The sequence below is a fragment of the Aspergillus alliaceus genome (genome assembly GCF_009176365.1).
Source record: "Aspergillus alliaceus strain CBS 536.65 unplaced genomic scaffold BDW43scaffold_28, whole genome shotgun sequence".
NCBI classification, from domain to species: Eukaryota; Fungi; Ascomycota; class Eurotiomycetes; order Eurotiales; family Aspergillaceae; genus Aspergillus; species Aspergillus alliaceus.
The window spans coordinates 148,838-166,771 of record NW_022474711.1 but is presented as its reverse complement, the minus strand read 5'-3'; the positions used below and the strand labels follow the sequence as shown (position 1 = coordinate 166,771).

Sequence of the window (17,934 nt, the reverse complement as noted above, 5' to 3'; positions counted from 1 at the left end):
ATGCACGTGGCTGATCTGCGGCAGTTGAGCGGCACGTCTGCCCTCATTCTACTCCTCTAGTCCAACTGTTAGCTTCTTCTCGGCCAACTCTCGTCCTGTCACCATCGGCTATATTCCTCGATCAATATTCAACCGAGCTAATGTGGAGACCGGGCATGGAAATTGCTCTTCGAATTGCTCTTCACTGTCCCCTGTCTTAGTCGCATGGTTACCCATCGCGCCATATAAAGGGAGATGACTGATAGCTTTGTATTCTTTCGCGATGAATTCCCATTCAACTTCGCCATCTGCTTCCATATCATTCGGCTTTTTACAGGACAATGGGTGTAGCACTTAATGCTTTGTGGTTGTTGGCCGTGAGCTCTGCAGCTTCGGCCAAGGTATTTGATCCTTTGCAGCACCTAGGTGCCAATTCTCCATGGTTCGCTGGTGAGCTTCTACATTCATTTGGTGGGAAGTCGATTTTCTGATGACTCCAGGTCCCAATGTAAACAAGATAGATTCTACTGTTCCTGAGGGATGCTCTGTGGATCAGGCTATCTACATTGTTCGTCATGGCAGCAGATATCCTGATCCCGGGGCGTACCAGGAATGGAAATCCCTTCACAAAACCGTATGCTATGACTTTCGACCTTCTTGAGTCTATGTGACCTATAATTTATGCATTTCATCAGTTCCAATCTGCCGAGTTTCGCGCTACCGGATCGCTGAGCTTTCTCTCCGACTGGAGTCCGATCTTGAGGTACCCTGACCAAGAAATCAGTCAGGTGTCGATTACAGGATATAAGGAACTGTGGGTTAATAGCCTACATAATAAGCCACTCTGCCACTGACATGGTATAGATACAACCTTGGTGCAGACTTACGGTTGCGGTATCCGACTTTCTACAAGGACAACACTCCTTTCTTGCTGTGGGCGAACGATTATCAACGGACGATCGATTCTGCGAGGTGAGCGAAGTCCTTATACACTGTTATATGCGATAACATTGAGTATAGGCTCTACGCTCGTGGCTATCTAGGGCCAAATGCTTCTTACGGTGACGTCTATGTTGTGGATGCTGATGCCTCGAGTGCTGTCGGTAACTCCCTGGCTACCTCCGACCAGTGTCCCAACTTCAAGGATGCTAGCGGAGGGGACTCCATATCCGAGTGGCAGAAGATCTATCTGCCTCCCATTACCAAGCGTCTCAACCGAAAGCTTTCGGGTAATCTCACCCTCACCGATGACCAGGTCGCTCTGTTTCCCTACCTGTGCGGCTTCGAGACGCAGATCACCGGCCAGGTCAGTCCCTGGTGTGATGTGTTCACTAAGAAAGAGATCCTGGAGTATGAATACGCTCAGGACCTGCGCTACTACTACGGCACAGGTATGTGTGTAATGTAACTGAAGGGGGAGCACAATTAACGGCTACTGCAGGGCCCGGAGTGGGAAAGAACATGACTGTTATGCTCCCCGTGCTTCAAGGCGTAGTCAACCTGCTCAAGGAGGGACCGTCCGCCACTGCCGAAAAGGCCAATAGTACTCTGCAATTGCCTCCGCTGATCGTGGCCTTCACCCATGACAATCAGCTTAACGAACTGGCTTCTCTGCTGGGATTTTTCGATGGCCAGAAACCGCTCGCATCGAAAAAGATGGATCATGATAGGGTATGCTCGCTTTGAACTCGCTAAGTATCTCGCAGTATCTCGCAGTTGTTAATGTCGGTTTTACAGATCTATGTGAGCAGCAATGTTAACCCCATGCGTGGAACTATCGCCTTCGAGCGTCTCAGCTGCAAGCCTGACCAGGAAAATTCAATTCATGTCCGGATCTTGCTCAATGATGCCGTTTACCGTGAGTTACCCTCGCAATATACATCATGCGTCCCACCACACTCCTGCACTATCGTTTTCTCTCCAATTCATAGGAAGCGTTGCTGATTATCCCAGCCATCCCATCGTGCCGCTCCGGACCGGGCAGCAGCTGTCCAGTGGACCATTACGCCCAGTACGTGGGCGAGAAAAGGAAGGCGTATGGATCCTTCGCCTCAGTGTGCGGTCTACCCGAGAAGAACATCACCACCACCGGGACAGACGGATCAGTGACGTTCTTCAGGGACCTCACCCTCCCCTTCCTGCGTGTGGTCAAGCCTTGAATACTCTCTTGCGTAAACCCTGTATTGTACATACTAAGTGAACATAGACCAAAAAAGACACTGTATGATAAATCGAGCCATAATAGACCCAAAAAAGAAAAAGCAAAAACATGAGCCGAACGCGGGGGTCGAACCCGCAACCTTGAGATACCGTGATGACTAAGAGTCTCACGCTCTACCGATTGAGCTAGCCCGGCTAGTTGTTGAAAAAAGCTTTCAAAGACGACATTGTATACCTGCTCATGCAAGTGCCCACAGACCTGCAGCCATAGACCACAATGCGCCGAAGAGTTCAATTCCTAGTTCAGCCGACGCATCCACTGCAGGGATTGCCAGGGGCCATAAACCCAGAGTAGTAATCGCACTCATTGTGGTTCTACGACACTAATGCATGTATGACTTATGTGGTCTATAGTCCAACCAGGATTCAACCGAGCCAAAAAAAGTAAATGAGAATAATAATAGAAGACTAGTAATCTAACAATACACTACATGCACCCACTTCAATCAATGCACTCCGATCTCCCTGGATCTCGATCCAATCTACTCCCCAAGGTCTCAACCAATGAACCGCCTCCGATATACTTCAAATCAAATAATATGAGGGTCTACATAGTAAGTAGGCCAAGGTACAGGTACAGATATAGTAGATATGATAGGATAGGTAGAACAGGAAAGTATTTTCGCACGGCTTCTTTCCCTTTTCCTTTTCTTTGTGTTTTTTCTTTTTTCTCTTTCTTTTTGTGCCCGACGTGCTTCGCAGCCGCTTTACACAGGGGTCCGGACAGGGCCGCAGGGTCTCACGAACACCCTTCCTTTGTGGTTGATTTTAGCGCTGGAGTGGTGGGACGGCTGGTGCGATTGGTCCGTGGGCTCTAGTGGCATGCGGTGATTCACCTTTGTTTTTCTTTTCTTTTTCTTGCTTTAGTAGCATCGAACTATTGATATTGGTGGTTGCTCGTTGGTTACCGAGGAGCTGGGAGACGAGAGAGAGCCTGTGTTGGCAAGAGGGGAATGCAAAGTGATTGCCCAGCTTGATCGAATGGGTTACTACCTAGACTAAACTACCTCGTAAGGGGTATGATTGAGCGAGGTGAATGAAACGGTAAAGCAAGGCGAAAACTAAACCCCGGTATAGATCAGTAAGGAGTATAAAAGCCGGACGAAATCTCACCGCAACACCTCTCTAACTCCATGATCTAGGGTACCTGCATTAGGGACATGTACAGGTCACATTTTATCCTTTATTCTTCATTAACCTGCTACATCTTACTAGATTCTATTATCCTACCCTACCTTCGGGGGTAATTTCCGAACCTCACAACATTGGCTATACAAACCCTTCCCATACTGCAGCCTTGTCATCGCCTCTCCTCCTTCTACACCCACATCCATACCATACCTACACAAGAAACATGAAACAACACACAATGCCCAAGCCCCTAAACTACTACCTCTACCTCAAACCCTTCGCAACCCTCCTCCGCCTCCTCGCCCGCCTCCTCGCCCCGCGCCTAACCCCAACCCCAACCACAACCCTCCACATCCCCTCCCGTGACCCAAACCGAACCATCAAAGTCCACGTCTACACACCCCCGACCACCCAGCGAAAGCAACAACAAAAGGGCCCAACACCCCTCCTCCTCAACTTCTGCGGCAGTGGCTTCATAATCCAAGGCCACGGCCTGGACGACCCCTACTGCCACCACATCGCCCAGAACACATCCTACACGGTCTTCGATATTCAATACCGCATGTCCCCGGAACACCCCTTCCCGGCTCCCCTCGAAGATGCAGAAGACGTAATATCCTGGGTTCGCTCCCGGCCCGAAGTGTACGACCTGGACAGGCTGGGTCTGAGCGGGTTCAGTGCCGGCGGGAACGTGGCGGTAAGTTTGGCGGCGAACCATGAAGGGCCGTTTAAGGCGCTCGTTGCTTTTTACCCAGTTGTTGATGCTGTGAGGTCTGTGGAGGAGAGGGTGGCGGTTGAGAGGGAGGGGGTGAAGTTGCCCGGGTGGTTTATGAGGTTTTGTACGAAGGCGTATTTGAGTAGGGGGGTTGAGCTCGTGGGGGGGCGGGGGGATGTGAGGGTTTCGCCGATTTTTAGGGATGTAGTGGATGGGTGGAAGGTGGAGAGGGTGCTTTGTGTTAGTCCTGCGAGGGATGTTTTGGCCGGGGAAGTGGAGGAGTTGGCGGGGAAGTTGGCGGAGGGTGGGAAGACTGAGGGGGGGAGGTTTTTGAAGAAGGTGGTTTGTGAACGGGTCGAAGGGTGTGGGCATGGTTGGGATAAGGTGGCTAAGGAGGGGACGGAGGCGTGGGAGAAGAGGATGAGAGTTTATGGGATGGTGGTTGATTTGTTGAAGTGATTTTTGGTTTTTCCGTTGCTCTTTATGGGGGTGTTATGGTTGGTTGTAATGTATAATAGGGTTTTGTGGAGGGTTCCTTGTTGGGTTTCTTCGCTTTCATTATGTATTCATGGATTCGCATGGGTTGTAAGGAATTGCGCCCCCTCCACCGGGTTTGTTAGGCCTGGTCGGGCCAGTACTTTTGCACGATCGTCTTCTTGTTTACCTTGCCCATTGCGTTGCGTTCGATGCTCTCGACGAGCTTGAGGATGGTGGGGATCTTGTATGGGGCCATTTCCTGCTTAAGTTGCGTGCGGAGGCCCTGGAGCTCTAGGGGTTCGGTCTGAAGAGGGGTTAGTATGCGTTGCATTAGACATTGCCATTGTACGGGAACATACTCCAGGTCGTTGTTTGACGACAGCAGCGACCCGCTGTCCCCACTCCTCATCGGCCAGTCCGACTACCGCAACTTCCTGGACAGCGTCTAATCCTAGCATCTTCCGCTCCACCTCGAGCGCGGAGATCTTAAACCCGCCTGATTTGATCAGGTCGACGGATGCTCGACCTTGGATAAAATATGCGCCAGATGCATCTTGCCTGGCAACGTCCCCGGTCTTGAACCAGCCGTCTGTGGTGAATTCTTTGGCCGTGGCCTCAGGCCGACGCCAGTACTCCAGGAAGACGTTGTCTCCCTTGATCTCAATCTGACCGTCCTCGTCCGCCGCTTCGACTACCTGTCCGGTTTCTTTATTGGTTAGTCGTACCTGGACGCCAGGAAGAGGCCAGCCGACACTTCCATCGATTCGCTTCTCGACCTCCAGTCCGCAGCTAATGGCCATGCCAATTTCAGTCATGCCATACCGCTCGAGGAGCGTCTGACCAGTGATCTCAGCGAATTTCGTCTTAATCGGCGTTGGCAGTGCCGCCGAGCCGCTAACCACAAGTCGCAGAGCACGGGCTCCGTCACGCGCTACGGCTTCATACTCTGTACCACGGATATAGGTCTCAAAGTAGTCCACGAGACGGGAGTAGATGGTTGGCACAGCCATGAACATGGTTGAGGAACCCCGGTCCTGCCAGCGGGACCAGATAGTCTTGGGATCGAACTTAGGATGCATCTCAACCGTCACACCACTTAAGAAGCTAGCTGTTAAGCCATTGATAATACCATGCACGTGGTGCAAGGGCAGGACATGGATGAGGTGGTCCGAGGGCGTATATTTCCACGCCTTGACGAGACATTGGGCTTGGAAAGTGATATTCCTATGCGTGGTCACGCACCCTTTGGGACTAGAGGTCGTGCCCGACGTATAGATCATTAGTGCGCGCCCGTCCAGAGGACACTGAGAACTGAACCGAGGTAATTGGATAGACGTCGGCACGGCACTTTGCGTAAACGGGCTTAGAGCCATGAACGGGATGGCATCCTTTGTTCCTTCGCGCAGGGGTGTTTCGAAGTGTGCGAATGTTGGATGCAAGATGATCAATGACGGATCTGAGTCGCCAATTGTATAGAGCAGTTCTTTCACAGGGTGCGTGGTGCCTTATAGACCAGCTGTTAGCTCGTGTTTCATCTGTTGAGCACATGCCCAGTTTGCAACGCATACATAATGGCACACAGACTCCCCCCGCCGCCCAAACGGCCCACTGCGTCGCTACATAGTCATATCCGTTGGGAGTGAGAAAGGCAATGCGTCTTTCTTCCAATTCCCCCGCGTCGACGAGCTTCAATTGCTCAAGTATCAGCTTCTTTAGCGCCGCCGCATCGGCAAGGAGCTGTCGGAAGGTAAATTGCTGGTTCTTTGTCGTGTCGATGACGGCAATTTTCTGGTCATTATTTTGCGCATACTCCTTTGCTGCGAGGAATAATGGGAGGGACGGGATGGGTGCTAATTTGGGGTGTTGTGTCTGCGAATGTCTACGACCGGAGGTTAGATGTGGTTGAGGTGCGGGTGAGGGGCTTGCGCCGAGAGCGGAGTTTGTATACTTATGGGTTATTTCACTTATGACGGTCATTTTTGCTTTAAAAGAGGAAAACTAGGTATGCGAGATGATGTAGAAGATTAAGCGATACTTCTAAACATTAAGTGAGGTGAAATCAAGTGAACGATCAATTGAACTGCAGCTATAAAATGAGGTCAGCTTTCGGCATTTACGCGGGGGGGGATTTTGCCGATGCCTCATCGGGCGATAAGATAGTCACAGGTTTAGGGCATCATCTACAGAGTAGAAGTACATACATATATATTCAATGCTTTGTCAACAGCCATCATTTAACTAGTAGTGTGGGAGAGAAAGGCAGGGTAGAGGCTTCTGGAGACTAGAGGTGCTCGGTGCATCAAGTTGATTATATAAAATGGAAATCTTAAAAGCTGACTTCCCATGTCTGTTGATATACTTGCTCGTGATACTCTATCCTGGTAGGTCCAGTCAGTTGTAATCCCACTATCAAGTACAGAATACACATATTTTCAATTGGGTAGGTCTTAGCAGCTATAAGAGTAGAACCCTTATTCCTTAATCCCCCTACTTGGCAACGCGGCAATCAGTCGCTGAGGTGGATATGGGCAAATATCCGGAGTGGAGAATTTTTAGTAAGGTTAGTACCTATCACCATAAAACACTGGTCCGGCATGATCTGAGTACAGGACTGGCACACGTTTACTCTGTACCTAGTCTTAGACCTTGGAATCCCCTTAAAACGTCTTGCTGTCTCTAACCACACGTGTTTCCGTTGATGTATACTCCGTACACTCCCTAATATACTTTTAAGCTTTTCGGAGACGAGGACTGTCTCCGGATGCACCGGTCACATGATCAGTCTGTTGAATGACCTACATCCTGCCAATACATGATATAATATACAGTACAGGCGAGGTTGGCCTTGACCATCGACTTATTGTTCTGAATTCCTTCATATATAGTCCTCCAATTGGTTGACTGCATTGCGCCAGTGACCTCGTATCATGACCACATGCCACGTGACCATCGGAGTTGAGGACCATCTCCGAGAGGTTTTGGAGATTCAAATAATCGCCTGCGGATCGGTTTGGATGGGAGGAGACCTCAGACAAAAATCATGATGCTAAGAGGACCTACACTGCGGACGAGGCTATTCTTTCGACCCACGAGTCTGTCTCGCGCAGTGTCGTCGTTGGCACCACCGCTAATTCGCATTCAAGACGGAACCTTCTATCAGAACTATCCTACGCAAGACGATGCCGCCAATAAACAGAACCCACCTCTCTTTCCGAACCTCAGTTTCGTTCTACAGTCCGAGCAGGCAGCTCCCACGGAGACCTCTGAAAAGATAAAAGACGAACCGCACCAACACTGGGCCGTGATCGGTACGAAGGGGAGAACCGAACTGCTCGATATTCTCCGCGGCCAGTATATCTGTGTTCCACCAACGGCTCGTTCCTACCCCTACCTCCTCACAGACAAACTCGCGAAGAAGGATCCTCGGCTACGATTTGTCGGCAATGCGATTCAATACATTGGCTTTAGTGGCGAAGGATCAGAGGCTACTGGTGGTACTCGCGGGGCTTACTTGAGCGCTCGCTACGAGAGTCACAGGGAAGAGACGGACTGGACGGTGCTCCAATACCTGAAGGGTCAGACCTCTCTGAATCCTCTAGAAGGAGAGGAAGGCGGAAAAATAAAAAATGAGGAGCTATTGAATCAGGTTATCTCTGATTTGCGTTTGGGAGAACTCCTGGATATGCCCGTTGCAAACCTGAGCAATGGCCAGACAAGACGTGCGCGGGTCGCAAAGGCACTACTCAGGAAACCAGAACTGCTGTTGCTAGATGACCCTTTTAGTGAGTGACTATCTTACATAACAGGCTTCGATGTCGTTGTTAACAACCTCTTAGTGGGCCTTGACCCCGCTACTGTTAGAAGCATCTCTGGGCTCTTTCAGCGCCTCGCAGACAAGTCCGATCCCAGATTAATCCTTGCGCTACGACCACAGGATACGGTCCCAGATTGGATCACACATATCGTCGTTCTCGGTAATAGCAACAAGATCTTGTTTCAGGGCCCGCGTGCCGAAGCGCAAAAGGTGTTTGATGTTTGGGTACATACCGTCCTCGGGCGGGACGATTCGCAGCTCAATGAGGAGCAGATGGTGATATGCCGTAATGCAAAAAGCGCCATGGAGGCTGGACAGCTAGACCGCCAGCTGCTTTGGGATCTCCGGTTACTATCTACAAGGACTCGTGATGTAGCCCTAAGTGCTCGCAAGGGAGGGGAGCCGCTCATTGAAATGGAGGGCGTCCGCGTGAAGTACGGCGAGAAGACCGTATTGGGCGGATGGAAACAGAAAGTCAACAACGAAGAAAAGGAAGGTCTCCACTGGACCGTCCGTCGCGGTCAACGGTGGGTAATCCTGGGCGCCAACGGATCAGGCAAGACAACACTCCTCTCCCTGATCACCTCCGACCACCCTCAAGCATATGCCTTGCCGATGAAGCTCTTCGGCCGTTCCCGTCTACCCGAGGCCGGGTCACCAGGCATCTCCATCTTCGAGCTCCAATCCCGCATAGGCCACTCCTCCCCTGAAATCCACGCCTTCTTCCCACGCCAGCTCACCATCCGCCAAGCCGTGGAATCAGCCTTCGCCGAGACCTTCCTCTCCAAACCCAAGCTAAACCACGACCGCGACCTCGACGTTAGCGCCGTCCTCCGCTTCTTCAAGGCCGAACTCGACCCCAACGCCGCAGTCACCATGAACGAGCAACGCCCCCTCCTCGGCGCAGACATCCGCAAACACTTCCCCAAAATCGCCCACGCCAAGGGCCCCAAACCCGCCTTCTACCCGCTCGACTATGACGTCGAATACGCCGACATTACCCACTTCAGTGCCCTCAGCACCGCCCAGCAGCGCCTCGTCCTCTTCATCCGCGCCATCGTCAGCAAACCCGACATCGTCATCCTCGACGAAGCCTTCTCCGGCATGTCCGCATCCATGCGCGACAAATGCATCCACTTCCTCGAAGCAGGCGAGTTCTCTCGCAACCGCCCCTCCACCGTCATGCGCCGCTCCACCAACAAGGAGACCTGGCTGAAGGGCTTCAACCCTGACGAAACCGCCATGCGTCACACCGGCCTGTCCGATGACCAGGCCCTCATCATGATCAGCCATAACCGGGAGGAAATCCCCGACAGTGTGCGCTTTTACATGCGTCTGCCATCCGAGGATGTGGACGGGTCTGAGCCGCTGGATTTCCGGTTCGGGATTGTCAAGTATACAAGCACGTTGAATGATCCCGAGGTCTGGGAGAAGGCGTGGTTGCCGCCGTCGGAGTTTCAGAGTCGGTTTGTGAAGTCGTGGCGGGGGAAACCTGATGAGTCGCCTGAGGCTGCGGCTGATGAGGACGATCGGATTTATGAGTGGTATACTCTTGGGTAGATTGTATATTAATTAAGGAGGTTAGATTAGAAGTAGAGGGTTATATGTGGGAGTGTATATAAGCTAGAGCCGAATCGATCGCAACTTAACTTTATTATATTATATATATCATGGTGGTACGAGTAGATATACTTGAAGTAATTTGCGACTGGCCTAGACTTGTACATCGCGCGAGACTAGTGTCTGCGCGGCGTGGCTAGCTGCGAGGAAGGAGGTTTGTACCATGAGGTTTGGACGATATGATATCTAGCAACAATAGCATTCGATCAACGACGCTGATTCAGAACGAAAAACTATATAACCAACAACAAGGATATATGGTTCAAACAGACTACTACACCATGCAAATATTCATCTCAAGCAAGCGAGTGGCGGTTACTGATTATTCCCTCGCTGCTTCCGCCATTCCTGAGACGAGCGTCTCTGAGCGTGTCATCTTTGGAGTTTCTCCGTTCTCTCCCTCAGTCGGTTCCAATCCCTTGGCCACGAGATCTGTGAAATTGATCCCGACTTCCGTCAGTAGATCGGCATGTTCGTGTACGATATCGATGCACTTCTGCCAGACGGATGTGCCGCGTCGGACGCTGCTTAGCTGGCGGGTAAGGAGCGCGTTGAATCCGTCGAGGTGGTATTTGGCCCATTTGATGCAGGCGCTGGCCATGATAGGGGGGAAGCATTGCTGGTAGATGCTGACGGTGTTTTTGATGAGGGTAAAGTAGACGTAGGAAATTTGGAAGATATAGAGGGGGAGGTCGCCTTCAAAGACACAGGCCCTGTTTCGGTATGTTAGTTACTGTGTTCTGTCTCGCTGGGTGAATGTGAGAGGGAATGGAACTTGCCTGACTCGTTTCGTCATGACAGTCGTTCGAGATGTCAAATAGGCCTCCCGGGCTTGATTCTCGAAACCCAAACGGGTCAGCCAGGAGACTTTGGTCTTGGTGGCATTTAAAAACGAGGGCGTGTCGATTAAGGATCGCGACAGTACCCCTGCCAATTTGGCGGCTCGTTCGTCAACTTTAGAATTGATCACGTCCTGCGCGACCGAGTTGCCTTTCAGGCCTTTGGCGAGCTTTCGCAATCGCTCGATATTCGAAACGGCTTCTTCGAAACGTTGCAGCGCGATATCAATGTCAAGTTCGTCCACTTGGCCCTCGACCCACCGTAGGTTCTGCTGCTTTCCATCTACATCAATGCGGACTTCGGGCGTGTCGTGTGGGTTCTCCAGGGCGCTGAAATCTGGTTTCACTGAGTAGGATGAATGCCTGACTCCCAAATACCCGAAAGACTCGTTTTTACCTGCAGCCTCTGTCTCTGAACGGAGCGTGCGGCGAAGGTCTTCGACAGTTTTCCGGAAAGTGGCGAGGAGATCGATCTTAGCGGTGCTATTTCGCTTATCGTGACGATAGGTGAACGGTTTGGAGCCCACGCGAACACTCACAGCATTCATGATACCGCGGTCTTCCGCCTCTTCGCGAGAAACGCCCGGACCAAGGTTGGCGCCGAGATCGATCATGTCGACATCTTGCAAGGGCCAGCACTCCTCTGCCACAAGCTTGGTGGGCACCGGGCCCTGGTGATTCGGGTTGCTTTGGTCCACGCGCTTACGCTTTTTGGCCGCCACGAGCAGATGGTCGTTGAGAAGCACGATGTGAATTGGCCGCCTGGGCTTCCAGGTCGCAGAATCCAGCTCGACCCAATTTCCTGTTTCCATCACGATGTGTCGACCCGGCACCACCGGCAAGAACTTCTGCGATCCTTCGACAGTCTTCCATAACGTTTGGAGTTGGACATTCCACATGCTCTCCAGGTTGGCAACCGAACTACGGTTGTTTCGCTTGGTCATGCGCTCGTCTAGCGTGGGAGACACGAGGTTTGATGTATTACCAACGGTTGCCGTCTGTCCCAGGGCCGTTGTGAGCTCCGCCATGAGAGTCCGAAGGGTGCGCATCTCCCCCTTGAGCTTCTCCGCTTCCTTACTGATCTTGATGAACTGCGTACGATTCTGGTATACATTCTGCTGGAGATCAGTAGATGTCCTATTCTTCACCTTCCGGAGGCTTTTCTGGTATTCTTCAATCTCTTCCTCGGTTGCATTGGAGAGGAGGTTGGCGACATCTGATAGACATAGTGCATACCCGGTCAGAAAGACTGTATCTCTAGGGAACGTCCATGAATAGGTAACTTACATTTATCTACCGGCAGACTAGGATCCCGCAATGCATTTAGATCCACTTGTGGTGGACCTGAGGATTCTGTTGAGGGCCTCCTGCTGGTCGTCTGGGGGGGACTCAGTGCTGTATACTGAGGCGGAACCTTGGGTAGACTAGGCACCGGAGGAGCGCTTGCGGCGTCGAATTCGGGGCCTTGATTAAACCGGGTGGAATATCTCCTCTTTACCAAATCAGATGTCGCATCTTTTTGAGGAGGGCGTTCGCGCGAAGTGGAAGCTTGCGGAGCGGTCCTTGGATCGAGAGCCTTACTACCAGGAGGGAGAGGCCCGGAGATGGGTTTCGGCGCACTGATCTGGGGCCGTGGACGGCGCGACTTGCTGCGGAGGGTCAATCCGCGGCTTTCCATGCTGTGATTCACGAAACCAAGAGGGATAATTGATTTCCACGGAGAACCATGGGGAAATGACGACGTGGAGATCCGGCATTGCTTGAGATTCCCCCCCGAGCGGGACAGAAACCCCGAGGCGGAAGAACAATGATCCCCCGCGTTCAAAATTGTCAGAAACATGAGAAAAGCGTCACTTCTCCAGTCTCGTCCCGTACACCAAATAAACATCCCTTTCCTTTACACATTCGGTCGGTCTCAACCTTAGCCGTTGGACTTATAATTGTATCTCTCTCCCTTACTTCTTCCTTCTTAAATTATATTTACAGACTATTATCTGCGACACTATGAGGACGTCAACTTTGGTGGCTGCTTCCGCCGGCACGGTCCTTACTGGCTTGTTGGGTAAGATCCTCGACAGCGACAAGTACGATCAAAAGAAATAAATCAAAGAAATGCTAATCAATCTGTCTTCCTCGGTATACAGCCTATGCCATTTACTTCGACCACAAGAGACAGACCGACCCCGAGTTCCGCAAATCGCTGAAGCGAAACAACCGTCGTCTGGCAAGAGCTGTGAAGGAGGAAGCCGAGGCTCAAGGAGCTGAGGAACGGGAATCCATCAAGAAGTCTGTCCAGCAGGCTCAGGATGAGGGCTTCCCGACCGACCTTGAAGAGAAGGAGGCTTACTTCATGGGCCAAGTCGCCCGGGGAGAGTCTCTCTGTGCTGAAGGTATGTTTTGTCCTGCGGTGACGCCATCCAGGCCCTACCCCGAAGAAATCAGAAAACCCCCATAGAAAAAGAATATTCCACTTGAAAGTAGCGGCGATTCACATACAAACTTAGGGTCAGACAAGATTGAAGCTGCTCTGTGCTTCTACAAGGCCCTTAAGGTTTATCCTCAGCCTAAGGACTTGATCTCGATATATGACAAGACTGTCCCCAAGGAAGTGTTGGAAATTCTGGCTGAGATGGTCGCCATGGACGCCGGCCTGAAGCTGGGCACGTTCACTGGCGAAGGTGGCAGTGCTCCTGAAAGCCATGGAGTCGAGTAAAAGAAAAACCCGACATGACGCATGGGATCCGGACCCGCGCTCTGGGCACCTTGTATCGTCCAGCCCCCTTCCGTATAAATAAGAACTTTGCTTGGCCTTTGGACTGTTTCTCTTAGGTTGTCGGTTCACGCTGGGCCGTGGTCCGGGCCCTTTCAACTAATTGATTCGAGAGAAGACCGATCTGTCACAGTATCAATGTCTTCTTTTTCTTCTTCGATACGTTCGACCTGCGATGTGAAAGTCTCACCATCTCCGCTTCCTGTTTCCTTTTCTTTTCCTTTCTTTTTTTCTTTTTATTTTTTTAAACTTCCCTTGTTCCCTGTATATTTGCACCATGCCCATGTCTTGGCCGCCGGCGTGGCGGACTCTCTTGGTATTTCTCGGCGCCATGACTTTTTGTTTCTCGTTTTACTCATTCGGTTATTCACCCCCTATTTCACCGGCCTTGGGACTTGGACGCTTCTTGGGTTACAGGCGCCGATTATTCCTTTTTCCCAGGTGCGTCTGGGAGTGTATTCTAGAGAGGCAGTAGTGTATCAACAGCGAGCAATTCAATGTGTGGATTGAGATGCACATCTTGATGATCAAATATAGAACAATCTAATCTAATATAGTTGGAATCCACGCAGAGGTAGTATTTGATGTTGATCCGTTACAAGACAGAATAGAGTCTTCACTCTCCTTTTTCTAGTGAATGAAAATGTTCAGGTTTCATTCAGTCCGTCTCACTTGTCATTGCCAAGGGCTATGCACCGGGTCGGGATTGGTTTGAAGATGGGGTGGAGTTCTCTAGTTGGTGGAGGATATCCTTTAATTAGACTAAATCTCTGGGCGCCTGCTGGTTCGGAGGGGCAGGGTTCAGTCCCAGTCCCTTTCATTCAAAAAGCTGCACTCTCTTCCTCTCTGTCTCTCTTGTCTTTGATTTCCATCGCTGCCCTTTGTCTCTTGTCACATTCGCTACTTCCCCCTCCGGGTTCATCTTGTGCACCTGTTGCGCTTGTCATTCGTTCTTTGTCCTCCCCTTTGATTTGGAACTTCCTGTGGAAGATTCTCCGTCCGGTCCTTTCTGTTGTTTGTTCTTAATAAATTCATTTTTCTCAAAGCGAAACAGAGAGATAGAAAATGCCTTCGGTTCGTCATTTCTGACCCAGATCTATATATCCTTCAACCGCGATATCGAATATAGATCGGCAAATTACCCGAGTAGGAAATTTGGCTTACTAACAACCGGATCTATAGACTTACACTCGTCTTTTCGCGGCGCTTTGCGCTCTTGCGGCCACTGCCAACGCCGTCACCACCATCGAGGTGAAGGGAAAGGACTTTGTCAACAGCAAGTCCGGTGATCGTTTCCAGATCATCGGTGTCGAGTACGTTCTCTTCTTCTTTCTCTTTTTGTTTTGAGTGATGTGATAATCATCGGTTGGATTATCAATGATATTCGATCTGGTTACCTCCTGGGGAAAGCGGTGGTGTTGATCATCGTACGTTATCTACAGTTATCAACCCGGTGGTTCTTCCGGTTTCAAGAAGGACAAGGACCCTCTCAGCGACAAGGATGCTTGTCTGCGTGATGCGGCTCTCATGCAGCGCCTGGGTATTAACACCATCCGTGTTTACAACCTGGCCCCCAGCCTGAACCATGACGACTGTGCTTCCATCTTCAACGCCGCCGGTATCTACATGATTCTGGACGTCAACTCCCCTCTGTACGGCAGCTACATTGACCGCACTGCTCCCAAGTCCAGCTACAACGCCGTCTACTACGAGCAGGTCTTCGGCGTCATCGAAGCCTTCAAGAACTACCCCAACACCCTCGGCTTCTTCGCAGGCAACGAGGTCATCAACGAGCAGAGTGTCAAGGAGGTTGCCGCGTACATCCGTGCCGTCCAGCGTGATATGAAGGACTACATCAAGAAGAACGTCGATCGCAGCATCCCCGTGGGTTACTCCGCCGCCGATATCCGCCCCTGGTTGATGGATACCCTCAACTACTTCATGTGCGAGGACTCGGACGAGCCGAGCTCGCATTCTGACTTCTTCGGTCTCAACTCCTACTCGTGGTGCGGTGACTCGTCCTACAAGAAGGCCGGCTACGACATCCTGACTGAGGACTTCAAGAACGCCTCTCTGCCTGTTTTCTTCTCGGAATACGGATGCAACGAAGTGACACCTCGTATCTTCACCGAGGTGCAGGCCATCTACGGCGAGGAGATGACCCAGGCCTTCTCCGGTGGTCTGGTCTACGAGTACACCCAGGAGGAGAACAACTACGGCCTGGTCAAGCTTAACGACAGCGACACTGCCACCTTGCTCGTCGACTACGAGAACCTGCAGAAGCAGTACGCCAAGCTCGACATGAAGCGCATCCAGGCCTCCAACTCGACCCAGACCTCCTTCAAGGCCCCCAAGTGCAGCTCCGACCTGATCAAGAACGGGACCTTCCTCAGCAAGTTTGACCTGCCTTCTCGCCCCTCCAAGGTCCAGGACATGATCGACAAGGGTTTGTCCAAGGCCAACACCGGTAAGCTGGTTGATGTCAAGACGACCTCTATCCCTCAGAAGATCTACGATCACACCGGCAAGGAGGTCACTGGCATCCAGCTGAAGGCTCTGTCCAGTGGCGAGTCCAACACCCCTGGCGAAGGCACCTCCAGCTCCAGCTCCAGCTCCAGCTCCAGCAGCGGCAGCGCTGACGCCAAGGACAATGCGGCCGGCAAGATGACCGCTTCTTTCATGGGTCTGGTGGTCGGAGCCGTTGTTGCTGCCGTCTCAGTGCTGTAATTCTTTTGAACTTCTCCGTATTATGTTTTATTTCGTGTGTTGAATTGAACCCCCATATTTTACTTCCTTTCGTATCCGAGATGACTCCGGTATGGTCCGCTAGTTTATGATACCAGTTCTGGGGCGCAAAATCACTGGGACAGTTGAGTTCATGGCCCACTGGAGATGTTCTTTTCTTCCTTTCTTTTTCTTTTCTTTTCTGTTTTTTTTTTTTTTTTTTTCAGGAATGGAGTTGTTTTCTTGTCACGTCGGTAGAGCGGTTTCTTTACACTACCATTTTAATTGGAGAACGTTTTTCAAGGGAATCAGGCCTCCCATAGTATTCCCGTAAAAGATATACAATTGTTACCTAGGTCGTTGCCCCATAGATGAAATAAATCTTGCGACCCATAAACTGTCAGCACTAAGTTAAATACTCTGTCATTTCAACCATGGATATATAATCAAAACTTCGAGGAACCATGATCGAGAGTATACAATTAACAAGGGCCCAGATCCGGATCGATAACCCTAATTGGCTGGAAGGGTATCCGTATCCGTCAAGTGGATCTCAGCTTTATTCAAGATCCATATTTTGATAGACGATGCCACGAGTAGCGGAGGTTATCACTAATCTAGTCTGCATCATAACCTAAGCCCTGGTGGTTTAGATCCCGAATATAAATATCCTACCACATCCCACGTACATACAGCACATCCTAGTAGATATCACCATCACTTATACTGAAATACACCTAATCTCTAACCACTCATATTCAACCCTTTATACTCCGTACACACTCTAGACCTATACAGGCCCCCCAAAAAAGAAAAAGCCACGCAAAATGCCAAAACCAACCATCCTCCTCGTCCACGGCGCCTGGCACACCCCCACCCATTACATTCCCTACACCACCGCCCTAAAAAGCGCAGGCTATGAAGTGTATACACCCCACCTACCCACCTGCACGGGGATCTCGCCCCCCCAAGCCACCTTCGCCGACGACGTGGCCTGCATCCGCACTCTGCTCACCCGTCTCGTCCATGAAGGCAAACGGATCCTCCTAATCATGCACTCCTACGGCGGGTGCGTGGGTACAGATGCTGTCCAGGATCTTGTATATCCTTACCCTCGTCCTACTACTACCTCTTCAACCTCTACTGAAAATGGAGCTAAAAAGGGGGGCGTGATCCACCTGCTCTATCTATGCGCGTATATGCTTTTACCAGGGGAGTCGATCCAGAGGGTGATGGAGAAGACGGGGGTGGATGGGATGTGGGGGGAGTTTATGGAGGATGGGTCGGATGGGATGACTGTTGCGCGGGATCCGGGGAAGTGGTTTTTTGGGGGGTTGGAGGAGGGGATGATTAGGGAGTTGGTGGGGCGTTTGGTGAGGTTTCCGGTGGGGGTTATTCGGGCGAGGACGGAGGGGGATGCGTGGAGGAGGGTGCCGGTTACTTATGTGGTGACGGAGAGGGATTATGCCGTGCCGCGGATGTTTCAGAACTTGATGCTGAAGGAGGTGAAGAGGGAGGGGGTGGAGGTTCAGACGCAAGTTTTTGATACGTCGCATAGCGTGTTTTTGACGAAGCTGGAGGAGATGGTGGATGTTGCTGTCAGGGCTGCGGAGGATCAGAGGAATGTGAGATGAGAGAGAAGTAT

General features: G+C 51.2%; 10 protein-coding genes and 1 non-coding gene across 11 annotated transcripts; 8 read left to right on the top strand and 3 right to left on the bottom strand.

Annotated features, from left to right (window-relative positions):
* Positions 1-320: 320 nt before the first annotated feature.
* Positions 321-2,138, top strand: BDW43DRAFT_312089 (putative histidine acid phosphatase; the record flags this gene model as incomplete). Its single annotated transcript, XM_032047298.1, has 8 exons — positions 321-429; positions 480-613; positions 675-793; positions 844-951; positions 1,000-1,370; positions 1,421-1,650; positions 1,717-1,837; positions 1,933-2,138. The coding sequence occupies 8 exons, from the start codon at positions 321-323 to the stop codon at positions 2,136-2,138; spliced, it is 1,398 nt and encodes a 465-aa protein (XP_031899245.1).
* A 113-nt stretch (positions 2,139-2,251) lies between these two features.
* BDW43DRAFT_t144 lies at positions 2,252-2,335 on the bottom strand. Its single transcript has one exon. It is a non-coding gene; the product is annotated as a tRNA-Lys (tRNA).
* A 926-nt stretch (positions 2,336-3,261) lies between these two features.
* On the top strand, positions 3,262-4,645 carry BDW43DRAFT_108700 (Alpha/Beta hydrolase protein). Its single transcript, XM_032037873.1, has 2 exons — positions 3,262-3,280; positions 3,342-4,645. The coding sequence occupies exon 2, from the start codon at positions 3,554-3,556 to the stop codon at positions 4,502-4,504; it is 951 nt and encodes a 316-aa protein (XP_031899244.1). The 5' UTR covers positions 3,262-3,280; positions 3,342-3,553; the 3' UTR covers positions 4,505-4,645.
* A 16-nt stretch (positions 4,646-4,661) lies between these two features.
* On the bottom strand, positions 4,662-6,499 carry BDW43DRAFT_301011 (acyl-CoA synthetase; the record flags this gene model as incomplete). Its single annotated transcript, XM_032044986.1, has 3 exons — positions 4,662-4,826; positions 4,882-6,026; positions 6,091-6,499. The coding sequence occupies 3 exons, from the start codon at positions 6,497-6,499 to the stop codon at positions 4,662-4,664; spliced, it is 1,719 nt and encodes a 572-aa protein (XP_031899243.1).
* A 910-nt stretch (positions 6,500-7,409) lies between these two features.
* BDW43DRAFT_279321 (putative ABC transporter) lies at positions 7,410-9,990 on the top strand. The gene is made up of 2 exons (XM_032042291.1): positions 7,410-8,304; positions 8,359-9,990. Exons 1-2 carry the CDS (start codon positions 7,563-7,565, stop codon positions 9,894-9,896), a joined length of 2,280 nt encoding a protein of 759 aa, XP_031899242.1. The 5' UTR covers positions 7,410-7,562; the 3' UTR covers positions 9,897-9,990.
* Positions 9,991-10,072: 82 nt separating this feature from the next.
* BDW43DRAFT_279319 (exocyst subunit EXO84) lies at positions 10,073-12,585 on the bottom strand. The gene is made up of 3 exons (XM_032042290.1): positions 12,083-12,585; positions 10,736-12,011; positions 10,073-10,669 (listed from the first exon to the last, which is right to left on the bottom strand). The coding sequence occupies exons 1-3, from the start codon at positions 12,471-12,473 to the stop codon at positions 10,279-10,281; spliced, it is 2,058 nt and encodes a 685-aa protein (XP_031899241.1). The 5' UTR covers positions 12,474-12,585; the 3' UTR covers positions 10,073-10,278.
* Positions 12,586-12,655: 70 nt separating this feature from the next.
* On the top strand, positions 12,656-14,083 carry BDW43DRAFT_279315 (TOM complex receptor protein TOM20). Its single transcript, XM_032042289.1, has 3 exons — positions 12,656-12,857; positions 12,940-13,185; positions 13,300-14,083. The coding sequence occupies exons 1-3, from the start codon at positions 12,800-12,802 to the stop codon at positions 13,506-13,508; spliced, it is 513 nt and encodes a 170-aa protein (XP_031899240.1). The 5' UTR covers positions 12,656-12,799; the 3' UTR covers positions 13,509-14,083.
* On the top strand, positions 13,601-14,133 carry BDW43DRAFT_108675 (uncharacterized protein). Its single transcript, XM_032037872.1, has one exon. It carries the CDS (start codon positions 13,704-13,706, stop codon positions 14,073-14,075), a length of 372 nt encoding a protein of 123 aa, XP_031899239.1. The 5' UTR covers positions 13,601-13,703; the 3' UTR covers positions 14,076-14,133.
* An 88-nt stretch (positions 14,134-14,221) lies between these two features.
* BDW43DRAFT_108645 (uncharacterized protein) lies at positions 14,222-14,842 on the top strand. Its single transcript, XM_032037871.1, has one exon. It carries the CDS (start codon positions 14,256-14,258, stop codon positions 14,589-14,591), a length of 336 nt encoding a protein of 111 aa, XP_031899238.1. The 5' UTR covers positions 14,222-14,255; the 3' UTR covers positions 14,592-14,842.
* Positions 14,631-16,292, top strand: gel2 (1,3-beta-glucanosyltransferase gel2; the record flags this gene model as incomplete). Its single annotated transcript, XM_032047297.1, has 3 exons — positions 14,631-14,639; positions 14,748-14,878; positions 15,008-16,292. 3 exons carry the CDS (start codon positions 14,631-14,633, stop codon positions 16,290-16,292), a joined length of 1,425 nt encoding a protein of 474 aa, XP_031899237.1.
* Positions 16,293-17,009: 717 nt separating this feature from the next.
* Positions 17,010-17,931, top strand: BDW43DRAFT_320126 (alpha/beta hydrolase). The gene has a single exon (XM_032049033.1). It carries the CDS (start codon positions 17,117-17,119, stop codon positions 17,921-17,923), a length of 807 nt encoding a protein of 268 aa, XP_031899236.1. The 5' UTR covers positions 17,010-17,116; the 3' UTR covers positions 17,924-17,931.
* Positions 17,932-17,934: the final 3 nt, after the last annotated feature.

What these genes read in the sequence shown, in the direction of transcription:
- BDW43DRAFT_108700 (XM_032037873.1), top strand. Translation starts at nt 3,554, where the DNA reads ATGAAACAACACACAATGCCCAAGCCCCTAAACTACTACCTCTACCTC.
- BDW43DRAFT_279321 (XM_032042291.1), top strand. Translation starts at nt 7,563, where the DNA reads ATGATGCTAAGAGGACCTACACTGCGGACGAGGCTATTCTTTCGACCC. An exon ending in GTTGCTAGATGACCCTTTTA is followed by an intron (nt 8,305 to 8,358) that starts GTGAGTGACTAT and finishes ACAACCTCTTAG; the next exon opens with TGGGCCTTGACCCCGCTACT.
- BDW43DRAFT_279319 (XM_032042290.1), bottom strand. Translation starts at nt 12,473, where the DNA reads ATGGAAAGCCGCGGATTGACCCTCCGCAGCAAGTCGCGCCGTCCACGG. An exon ending in TAGTCTGCCGGTAGATAAAT is followed by an intron (nt 12,012 to 12,082) that starts GTAAGTTACCTA and finishes TATGTCTATCAG; the next exon opens with ATGTCGCCAACCTCCTCTCC. An exon ending in GTCATGACGAAACGAGTCAG is followed by an intron (nt 10,670 to 10,735) that starts GCAAGTTCCATT and finishes ATACCGAAACAG; the next exon opens with GGCCTGTGTCTTTGAAGGCG.
- BDW43DRAFT_279315 (XM_032042289.1), top strand. Translation starts at nt 12,800, where the DNA reads ATGAGGACGTCAACTTTGGTGGCTGCTTCCGCCGGCACGGTCCTTACT. An exon ending in GGTCCTTACTGGCTTGTTGG is followed by an intron (nt 12,858 to 12,939) that starts GTAAGATCCTCG and finishes CTCGGTATACAG; the next exon opens with CCTATGCCATTTACTTCGAC. An exon ending in AGAGTCTCTCTGTGCTGAAG is followed by an intron (nt 13,186 to 13,299) that starts GTATGTTTTGTC and finishes ATACAAACTTAG; the next exon opens with GGTCAGACAAGATTGAAGCT.
- BDW43DRAFT_108675 (XM_032037872.1), top strand. Translation starts at nt 13,704, where the DNA reads ATGTCTTCTTTTTCTTCTTCGATACGTTCGACCTGCGATGTGAAAGTC.
- BDW43DRAFT_108645 (XM_032037871.1), top strand. Translation starts at nt 14,256, where the DNA reads ATGCACCGGGTCGGGATTGGTTTGAAGATGGGGTGGAGTTCTCTAGTT.
- BDW43DRAFT_320126 (XM_032049033.1), top strand. Translation starts at nt 17,117, where the DNA reads ATGCCAAAACCAACCATCCTCCTCGTCCACGGCGCCTGGCACACCCCC.